Here is an 11,247-nt window from a genome sequence, read left to right on the forward strand (position 1 = left end):
TCTTGTAAAGTGTCACTACTCTGACGAGCCTTTGGGGCTTGTTAATTTTGTATTATCTTGAAGATTAATGTTGAAGAAAGACAGGAAAGCGAATCCTAAGACTACTTCTGCATGGGTTATGGCGGTAAATTTGAGAAAAATAATGCTTACTGTATAAGAGTGTGCTGGTAAAAGTGCATAAATTTGATTCATTCCTTTTCATTTCATTCAGTTTGAGCTTCCTTTAATGATCTTTATACTGAACACGCTACTCTGTTTCAGATTCTATCAGTCATAATATGTCTAATAAGGGACTGGAGTTTGTTTCTTAGCTTGTTAATTTCTTTAATAATGATTCTGGGAAATTGATTATTGTTTTCTGGTATCTTTATACTTTGTTCGGACAGTATTGAGGCACAGAATGCAGTTGCTTATACATGTCTTGTTTTTGCAGCGTGGATGATTGATTTCCTAATGTCACTTTCCATTTTGAAAACTCAGTTATCTTGAACGTTTATCCACACGAGTATCTGTTCCCCTTTGTAAGTATTTCACTGCAAAAATTCATACTGCTTTGGTTGTGCAGTTCTCTAGCGCATCTTTTGTTCCTTTTCTTTTAGAATAGCTTCTCATCTCCACATAGTACCTTAGCAGACTGCAGGCCTCAAATCTGAATCATCCAGCGTTATATGTAATGGACTTGATTTAAAATTAAATCAAGTTTAAAAAGTAATATTTGGATGTTGTGGACATGATTTTGTAGGTGAAAATGGTGATTTTAGGTGACTGGAATGTGCAAAATACTGGCTGGTTGGATTTTGTTTGTATGTGTGTGAATGGGTACGTCAAAGCTTCCCTGTCAATTGTTTGGCTTAATCCAAGGCCTAATTTGTTAGATCTTTGGTTAGACAACTTCTTTGGGGAAGCCCTTTGTCTTGTAGAGGTTGCTCATAGTTAAAATTAAGCAAACAAGCACAGGGAAGAAAATTGTTAGCGGATAATGATATGTGGCTTCAGTTAAACAATTATATGTGTGCGCGCATGTGTGTGGGTGTGTTTAGGGTTGCTAGATCATGTTTACAATACCATAGTCACGTGTACAATACCCTAATACACACTAAAGGAGTATAAGTATAGGGCCTTGTATAAGTATAATTATAATACAACCAGTGTATAATATATTGTTCCGTAATATCAAGCATTGTAATAAGTCTAGAAAGTCAATTCTTCGATGGCCAATCCTTCATTGATGCCTTGCCTTTCTTCTCAGATGCATATCTTGCAGAGCACAGTGCTTTATTTATTCCTTGGTGAATTTCTGAATTGTGTTTGTTACCAAAATCTTCACATGCATAAATGATCATTTACAAATTTGGACTTTTACAGGAAGGTACGTGGTGCATTGGATGGCAGAACAGTGGCCTACAATCGAGGGATAGTAGGAACATGACACTTTTGGGAGGTATAAACAAAATATGTACTTTTTCTTTGACTGCTTCAATCCTTAAAATAAGAAATGCTTAAGCCTCACGAGCACCATACATAGATTCTTGACTCTCCTCTATCAGGAAGAGGGATGCGGAGGCTTGTCGACCATGTAAAGTGGATGTTTGGTATCACTTTCTTATGATTGTAAACTATCATGAAATAGAAATCATATTTGGCAGTGTGAGGGATCATTATTCAGTAGAAAGGGACTGCGACTGTAATCATTCACCAGCTAAAACATTAATCATTTCCAAAGTTCTCCTAATCCTTGCTCTACTTTATTTTTATGTCTAATTTAGTATTTTTAAAGAAGTTAGTCTTGTATGATCTTGAAAATCAGGCCTTTGGATGGACTGAGTATTATCAATCATAGTTGCCTTAGGTGATATTTATATGAAGTTTTTAGAATCATATTTGACAGCGAGGACAGATCAATATTCAGTGCAAGGGGACAACTGCTGAGATTATCCATCAGTAGAAACTTGATCATTTGTAAAATTCTTCTAATTCCTTTCTCATACTTTAATTTTCTTGTGCAGATTTAGTACTTTCAAATAAGCTAGTCTTGTATGATCTTGAGAATCAGATCATTGGATGGACTGAATATAACAGTGAGCCTAAAATTATTTTCGCTACCCTGGTTTGCTGTTTTACATTTCTTTCTTATGCAAGTGGTTGTTGATATTAGAATATGATTTGATAACTTGTGGTGTATCTTTGTGTTATTTAGACATGTCCATATTATCACCATGAAACACTTACGGTCTCTGCTTTTATTGTGGGGATCAAGTTCCATTTGTACCCACCCTAGATTTACAATAAGTTTTCAAGAAATGCTAAGATTAGATTGATGGGACTGGCATACTAACTTGACATGAAGTGATATTTAATTGTAGCATAAACTGGAATACATTACTATAGATTTTAATAGAAAAGGATCTGAACCTTTAAAACTTCATATTGAAATAACTGCGTTGAATCAATCAGTTTGGATCTAGAATTTCAACCGAATGCTAGTTATTCCTATATCCTAGTTTGATCTCCTTCTCTGGCTCTTTGTTTTGTTAATTTCCTTAGTTTAGGTATGCTAAATTATAGCTGTAATGTTGCTGCTTCTAGTTGTTCTAAATTACAGACGTGTTAAGGTGAGAATCACATTCTTTACATGTTTGATTTGACCAATTTAGTTGAGCCTGAATGACAAGGTCCATGTTTAGTGTTAATGCTATATAAACTGAAAAATCAGTATTTCAGGAAGGAACCAATCAATACTAATCAAATCGCTTGCATGGAAAGAATCATTGTTTGTAATTTGCTTGATATTTACATATTAATCCTCAACACTTGGAACTGGCTGCGCTCAAGCCAAAAGCTGAAGATCTTGCATGTCATGTTTTGGTCTGAAATTTTTTAAAGTTCAGAGAATTAATGCTACCACTGTTTTGACTTATCGCTGAAGATTGCTTGGTAAAAATCATATATGCAGTTAGAATTTAGTTTTCTTGCATCCTGATCCATTTACGCTGAAATTGTTGTTGATTTCAGGCTTTTCAGGCATCAAAGTGCAGGATGAACGGACTGGAACTGTACATTTAGTAGGCTCTCACTCCATTAGTTCTGCTTGTGGTTTGCCTGTGCGACGGGCTATATTGTTTTTGTTGCCAAGTACACTACTGCTCAGTTCAGTTTGCTGAAATGCTACAACCAATAAAGAATAGCAATGGTCAAAATTAAGATATAGAAAATCAGATATTAAAAAATAAATCATTAGATTTATTGATGAATGGTGGAATATAATTTGTTTTTTCACTGGACATTCACTTGGCGTAATATTTTATTCCCATTGTGAACAGGGGAAACCCACAAAGCTTACAGCTAGTCCCAGGTAGTGTACAGAGATATTTTACATGGCTTAGGTCTTCTAGTAAATGCAATTATAAGATTATATTTAATTTGAGTTTTGATAGAACAAGTCCCCTTATATTACACAAGTCTGACAATATGCATCTACTGGTTTAAGGTTCATTTGTCTTTGTCTAGCTTAAAGCACCACCTCTTAAGCCTACACAGAAGCCTGATTGAATATGATGGGATTTCGAAGGCACTCATCCATTTTGACCTGTGAAAATTGAGAACATGTAAATGCGGGTAACAGAGTGGAGAAAAGGGATCGAAAATGAAGCATAGAAATCTGCATGCATTTATCCAACATGGCTTGGAAAATAGTACTTAAAGAAGGGGTAGAATCCCATAAGAAGGAGGTAAACTTTTCTCATGTTTTTCCTTACAGCACTCTTCCTCGCATTTACATTGCAAATGTGGTGGTATCCAAATGTCCAATGGCCTATCTGATGTGTGTTCAACTTTATCCAGAAATATCGACTACGGAGTTTGAAGATCCTAAGCATCATCACTGTTCGAGGAGGATGCCACCCTCATAAAATGCTCGCCTCACTTAGGAATAGCAGCAGGAAAGGTGGATTAGGTTTACCAAGTCAGAGATCAGCATAGTTGATTAATAATCTATGGAATGTGCTCTGTGTGTGTGTGATACAACTTGACTCTTCTTCTCGCCTGACTATGTGTTGTAATTGTGTGAGCTTGTGCTCAAGTGGCATGATTCTTGCAAGAGGGGTCCCTTGGCGTTGCTCTCCTTTCTTGTTTCTTTTAGCCAACATCGTACTCGGATAGTACTTATCTTCACTCCTTTTCCTTCATTTGACAGTTGAGCAATGGTGTTTATATATACACGTGGATCATTAAAGCATGCATGAAAAATGTTCATTATTATTGGTGCTATCTTGTTCTTCGTTTATTGGAGCTGGCCTCTGCCTTTTTTTAGGACAAAAAATCCACTGTTATGGAACATGGACTGACATTGACCTGCAATCGGCTCCGTTGAGTTGGGTTGTAAAAAAATAAAAATGAGGAAGAGAATGTTGGTGTGTTTTTATGTTTTAAAAGCGTTTTTAGAAAGGATTAATTTTTTTTATTTTACATTAATATTTTTTTAGTGTTTTTAGATTATTTTAATGTGCTGATTTAAAAATAATTTTTAAAAAATAAAAAAAATATTATTTTGATATATTTTTAAGTGAAAAACATTTTGAAAAGTAACCGCAACTACACTTCTAAACAGACATTAATTTAATTAAAAATCCGAGTTTATTGAATAATTGATTTTTTTAAGATTTTTTTTAAATAATATTGTTTTGAAAACTTTCATATGTTTTTAAAGCATCCTATTTATTTTTCCATTCGAATTGTACTGATGTCATTCTATATAGAATTTAATGGTTTTTGTTAAGTAATTCTAACAAGAAGTCATAATTTGAGAAATCAAAATAGATATGAAAACAGTGTAGGTGTAAAATTGATATTACCCCAATAGTTTGGTGATGGATTTGTTTTTCTTTTTTAATTCTAATTAAATAATTATATAACATAAAAAACCAAAATGGACAATTAATAGATGCAAGTTAATTATTTTTATTAATTTTAAAATTATAAAACAATTAATTAAAACATGCATCAATCTTTACTGCTTGTTGTTTCCTTGATGAATCAAAGCTATCATAACATGTAAATAATAAAAAGACATCTCTATCATAATCAAAGCTATCATTACAATTATCAGCCCTAATAGAGAATTATTCAAAATTAATTTTTGAAGCATCAGATTGTAAATTCTAGTCAAGCTTTGTGAAGAACAATAGGAGCTGGGACTTGATGAGAATGATTTAGAATACGGCGAGGTCCAAACATCGTGTAATCACTTGGAATCTCTGTCGCATAATCCTGCTCATTTTCCAACTCCTGATACTCCCTGCAACAGGTAGTCTTTCCTCGCTATTCCAATGATTAAATCAATTTCGAGGATATTAATTTGAATTAAATTACTAAAAAATAACCATCTGATTTAATTAAAAAAAAAGAGTTCTTTGTAGGCAAACTAAATGTTTTGTGTTTAAACAATAAATTAATATAATAAGACATGGGCTTATTTAGATGAAAATCCTGAAAACTGAATTTATTAACTAAAAAAACACATCACATATAGAATTTATTGATTATTTATCTTTCAAGAGTAAATTTATTGGAGCTTTTTACTATACGCTTGTGTGTGATGTATTTGATTATAATTAAGATTAGAGTTTCACAAACATTCTTCCAAATCCTACTTAAGGCATCCAAGTGACTCATAATACGAAAGCAATACCTGCAGATTAGAGATTTGATACAAGAAGGAGAGACAGTGCTAAGAAGAGAATACAAAATGAAAATGCAAAGGGAAGAACAAAGGTTAAATTATTGAAATACACGGTCCACTAGCTAGTGCATTAGAGGCTAAGGAGGATACATGGTAGGCACGTAGATGTGTTTACTCGCACTGGAAGGACCAAGAAGATGGGTGCATGAGATACTTCTGATGGGAGTAATTGAAGGAAAATCTTTGCAGGGGTGAGAGTGGCAAGCCTCCATTAACGACACAGTCATCTGGGGCTACCACTTTGAGCAACCTAGGGTTGACGAGAGCTTGAGGAAAGCTTCCACATTTCAAGTGGATGTTGATAACTGGGCACATAGGGCAGTTGTTTTGCACTTCAACCATAAATCTTGGAGGATTACCATTCCCCACTTGAGTCTGTTGGACACTTGGAGCATTGGTTGCACATTTAGCCCCCAAACCTGCAAATCTCGAAGTCAATTTTCTCCTCATTTAACAATGATTTGCTTCTAATAAACATCAGCATTATGTGCAAATGTGTGTGTGAAAGAGAGAAAACGAGAGAGAGGATCATGTACTGTGGATCAGAGAGGGAAATGTGAGAGATACTGTAAGGAGAAGGAAGGTGAAAGCTTGTTGCTTCTGCATCTTCATGGGGTACGCACGTTTAGTGAGGATAACAGACTGTGCGATAGAGCTTGTTGATTAGTATATGTAGACCAGCAATGCGAGTGAAAAAGAGGGACAGAGCTTAGCTAGGATTTAAAGTAACTAGAAGAAGGTCTCTTGTGGCTGTGATGTGAGGAGAAGCATTATCGAAAGAGAGAGAGTCACATGCAATATTCACGAGTGAAAAAGTTGGCAAATATTGAAAAGAAAGCACTGACAGTTGAGTGGGGACTTGACCATTTATGCTTTAACTTCCCTACCAAACAACTTCTCACATGGCCGTAGTCAGAACCATTTTCAAAGCCCGCCTGCCAAAAATATATCTTTTCTTAGAGCTGATGAGCCTCTTCCTTTTTTCTCTCAAATCCCAATCACATGCCTATTCTGCTATGTTTGGGAGTAAAATCCAGACAAGCCATGTGTGCAGAATCACGTACGAAAAAAACAGTCTCACATTCTGGATCTCTGCCTAGCTAACCCTACCTAGCTCACTGGGGGTAAAAAACGAGAATGTTGATGTGACTTTTTTTTTATTTTTTTTATTAACTCAGTGTTCGCATCAGCTTGCACGTACCTCGATTAATTTTACTTTTTTTTTTCTTCTTTAAATTCATAGCTAGCGATGTGACTAGAGTTATCGTATAATAATTAGATTATTTCACTGCCGCAGGTAAAATTCAATATCCAGTTGTTGTTATAGAAATTTTTGTAAAAATATAATGAGAATTGATTTGAGGTGGTATTCCACTAGTAATAATAAATATTGTATTTAATTTAATTAAATATAGCTAACTAATAATAAAATTAAATTGCTTAAAGTAAAGAGTGTAGAGATAAAAATTACAAACTCGGTTTTTAACGTGATTCGGCAAATCTACATCTACTCCTCAAGCACCATACTGGTCTTGAGTGTTATATTTTTTACCAATCCAATCCCAAGATTACAATATTCTTGATGAATCCTCACCAAGACCTTTTTCATCACTTGAAAAAATATTCTCTTCAAGATTTTTTTATCTTGGTGATGTACCTGACCAATGGCCAATGATTTTTCACTTAAACTTTTGAAGAATTACAATTGTTTGAAATATAGCAACATTCTCTCAAGTGTGGATACTACAATTGAAGCTTATATATCTATAAGTCACTTAATAACACTTAGAATGTATAAAGGTGTTTAAATGTAGTCAGTGGAGAATTTATACTCTTATGCAAGAATATAACAATTTTAATGTACAAATATGAGTATGATTTATAATTAATGATTTGAAGTTGTTTTTTCTCTTAAAATAACTTGTATACGATATATATTCAAATTTTATGCATAATTCTTCAATTAGATAAGTTATATATGTTTCTAATAAAAATTAGTCGTTTTATAGCCATTATTGTTCATCTGATAGATGAAACGGTCGACAGATTCATATTGGTCAGGACAATCGGTTGTTCGGTTCTTGTAGATTCCTAGGTGTCGCAACAAGATTTCACAGGATACAGAGAGAAACAGGGAGAGGGAGAAGGAGGCGGCCGCTGGGATTAGAATAGAAAGCATTTTTTTTACTCACCCTTGCTCTTAACGCTTTAAGCTTGATCTAAAATCAATGTCTTGAGTTTTCTTTTTAACATTAAAAAAAACTGAAAGGCATTAGATATTTACTATGCGACTCATTGTAAAGTGAATTATTACAGTGTAAAACATCTTTGCTCTCTATTCCAAAAAACAAAAAGCTTATATTCAAGGGTAAAATAGTCTTTTTAACAAAATTTATTTCTCATTATACAATTGAACGGAGTTATAATAGTTTATTATCTTTTTTGAATAGTTAAATGGCATTACTACCCTTAAAAAACTAACAGGTTATAAAGGCTTTTACATCATTTTATTTTTTAAAAATAGTAAAATAGCGAAATTAAAAACAAAAATCAAAGTCATCCTCCCATTCATTTACATATTTAGAACTTGATTTGAGCTAGGATTTTAGTTGAACATCATAAGATATTGAATCAATAAAATCTTATTGACCTAACCATACCTAATTCAAACTCGATTGATTAACATTAAAGATTCAAAACAAAAATGAAATGACATAGTTTTAATAAAAATGATTGACCCGAGTTGACCTTGTGACTTAATAACGTAGATACTTTTCTAGGTATGTCTTTAAATCAATCTAATAGCTATAATTGTAAGAGTTTTTCAATATTAATGGATGTTTTGAATTATTTTATGTGTCAACTAAATTTTTCTTAATGATTTTTTAAGAGTTTACTTTTTATATTTAAATCATCTCAAGAAAATTACTATATACCAGTTTGATTCTTCACGCTATGATTCTTCATGCTTTGCTATGAGATACCAGTTTGACTTAATAATTTAGATACTTTTCTAGGTATGATTTTTTAAGAGTTTATTTCTTCAATTTCACCCTTGAATGCAGCCAATTGGGTCCATAGAGTTCGACGTCTTTTGCAAAATGTTCATTGGCTGTAAATTTCTTCAATTTAGTCCTTAATTGACTCCAAAACGTTTATTTTCTTGCGATTTTGCCCCTGATTTGAATCAATTGACTTGGTAAAAATTAAATTTGGTTTCCTAAAATTTCAATCTTCTCAATTAATCCCAAATTTAGGCTCCTAAACTTAATGTTTTTTACCAATTAAGCCCCTAATAAAATTAATTTGACTTATTTAAAGTATAATTAAGTCCTTGCACCTAATTAAATCCTTCAATTGGACCCAAATTAATTTCTAAACATAATTAAACTTTAAATTGACCCATGATTAAATCAAATTGGCCTATTAAAAATCTAATTATGATCTTAGGATTAATTTTTAAGCAGATTCATTCAATAATCATTTAATTTGACCTTGAATCCGTATTGTCTCTTTATATTTGGGTAAAATGCAGTACAATCAAGATCCCGATTTTGTCTAAAATTGTAGCTTGATATTTCTTGCTTTTGCTAATACACCAGCCTTCTTACTATTATTTTTATTATATTTTTTAATATTTATTTTTTTGATTTTGAAAAGAAATAAGATGAATTTGAAAAATAACCCAAAAATAAATTATAGCATCATCATGGATCTTAATTACAACAATCATAACCTCCATATCACAACTTTCCATACGACAATGGTAAACATTAATTTGCATTAAAAGAAAGCTTTGTGTGTGTGTGTGTGTTAAATTCATACATCTCCAAAATCAAAAGTTTAATCCTTACATTACAAGTTACCCATGATTCAAAATAATTTCAAAGTAAACACATAATATTTCTATTTCTAGTCTAGATAACAAAATATAATATAGAATAAGGATCACTCCTAGCATGAATGCGATGGCATTATGTACAAGCTTAAGACATTTCCATTTCAATTTCTCACTTAATCCTTTTTTGTTAGTTTACTTAAAAATTAGAAAGAAACTTTTATAATCCCCGTACATATTCATGCATACATGAACTTTATCCGTACAACCTCCACCGATTCGGTCTTACATTAAGAACAATATATAAACAGAGTAGAAATTAGTCAATTTCCAACCAACTTAATTTAATCATTCAAGAACATTATTCTTTATTTAAATCATAATTGATGTCATAAAGTTCATTTTCTAACGTGGCTTATTTGCTTAAAAAACCTAAGATACAACACTACATTTTTACTAAAAGAAAGGAAACCTAATTTTGCTATTTATGCACCTAGACTACCAATTTTTGTAATTCGCTAAAGCTGTCCAATACAATTCTAGTCTAACCTCCCCTGAGATTGTTTGTCCATATCTAGAGTTTTAGAATTCTAAAGAAAGCGAGGTAAATCCCGTTGGAAAGCTAACATCACTAGCTATACCTTTTATGAAGGAACCCATCATAAATCATACTATTTTCATACTCTAATCTTCTCTGGAATTAAAAAGACAAAACTGTCTAGTTTTTATCTACGGGTTAAATAAATAACCAAACATATCTAGTTGACTTCTCACAACTCAAAACAACCATTGCCATGTTTTACATCATATAACATCACTAAATAAAACCTTCTAAAACCAACCAACCCAATTCACACTAACAATGGTATAATTTAGATAAAATCTATTATAAGCCTTCATTTATACATTAACACATATCAATTTTTTCAAAATCAACAACCTCATTGAATTAACCAAACTCTCTTTTCCCAAGCATAAGGTGGCTGACACCCTATATAACCCAACACTTCAAATTTTTCCCTAATTATTCATGATTTTAGATTATTTTAACTCTACACTAACTCAATTCCATCATTTCACATCAATTCCTCAATATCTCTAAAATCCACCTAAAAACCCTAACATAAAATTCATGATTAAAGCATCAATTCTTGATCGAATTCAATTAGGCTTGCATATTCAAGTCTAGGGCCTCTTACCTGGTGGTAAAGTGCGCTTCAATTCCCAACCTCTTTAAAATTTTCAACCCCCCTTCATTATTCCTCTTGGCCAACCCTTTTATCTATTTAACTTTCATTACTCTTTTACTTAATCTAGTTTATTTCTTCCTTAGATGAAGTTTCCCCTACTAGGTAACCTTAATCTCATATAAACCTTGCTAATTGTTGTGATTTTTCTCTAAATTAGGTGAAATGAATTGAAAATTTCCTTCCTCCTGTTTTCTCTATTTGCTGTCGATTTTGAGGAGGAAGAAATAGAGTATTATAGCTCCAACTTTTCATATTTACACATTGACCCCTCATGGTTCTATTGTTTTGTTTTTGTCCCCACTTATTTTCTCTTCTAAAAATTTAAGCTATGCACTCCTTTATCACTTTTAATTTCACCCCTTTTATTTAATTTAATCTAAGTTTCCTTAAAACTAGCCTAACCCTCTTTATCTCTGGGTTTA

At 32.6% G+C, this 11,247-nt stretch overlaps 1 protein-coding gene and 1 long non-coding RNA gene across 2 annotated transcripts; one reads left to right on the forward strand and one right to left on the reverse strand.

Moving 5' to 3' along the window:
• The first annotated feature begins 267 nt into the window (after positions 1–267).
• Positions 268–4,238, forward strand: LOC7489924 (uncharacterized). Its single transcript, XR_008058607.1, has 4 exons — positions 268–521; positions 1,366–2,612; positions 3,013–3,728; positions 3,841–4,238. It is a non-coding gene; the product is annotated as an uncharacterized LOC7489924 (long non-coding RNA).
• A 1,424-nt stretch (positions 4,239–5,662) lies between these two features.
• Positions 5,663–6,559, reverse strand: LOC7489925 (uncharacterized protein At1g05835). The gene is made up of 2 exons (XM_002302857.4): positions 6,274–6,559; positions 5,663–6,156 (listed from the first exon to the last, which is right to left on the reverse strand). Exons 1-2 carry the CDS (start codon positions 6,347–6,349, stop codon positions 5,849–5,851), a joined length of 384 nt encoding a protein of 127 aa, XP_002302893.2. The 5' UTR covers positions 6,350–6,559; the 3' UTR covers positions 5,663–5,848.
• Between the last annotated feature and the right edge of the window lie 4,688 nt (positions 6,560–11,247).

This window comes from Populus trichocarpa, chromosome 2, assembly GCF_000002775.5.
Source record: "Populus trichocarpa isolate Nisqually-1 chromosome 2, P.trichocarpa_v4.1, whole genome shotgun sequence".
NCBI lineage: Eukaryota > Viridiplantae > Streptophyta > Magnoliopsida > Malpighiales > Salicaceae > Populus > Populus trichocarpa.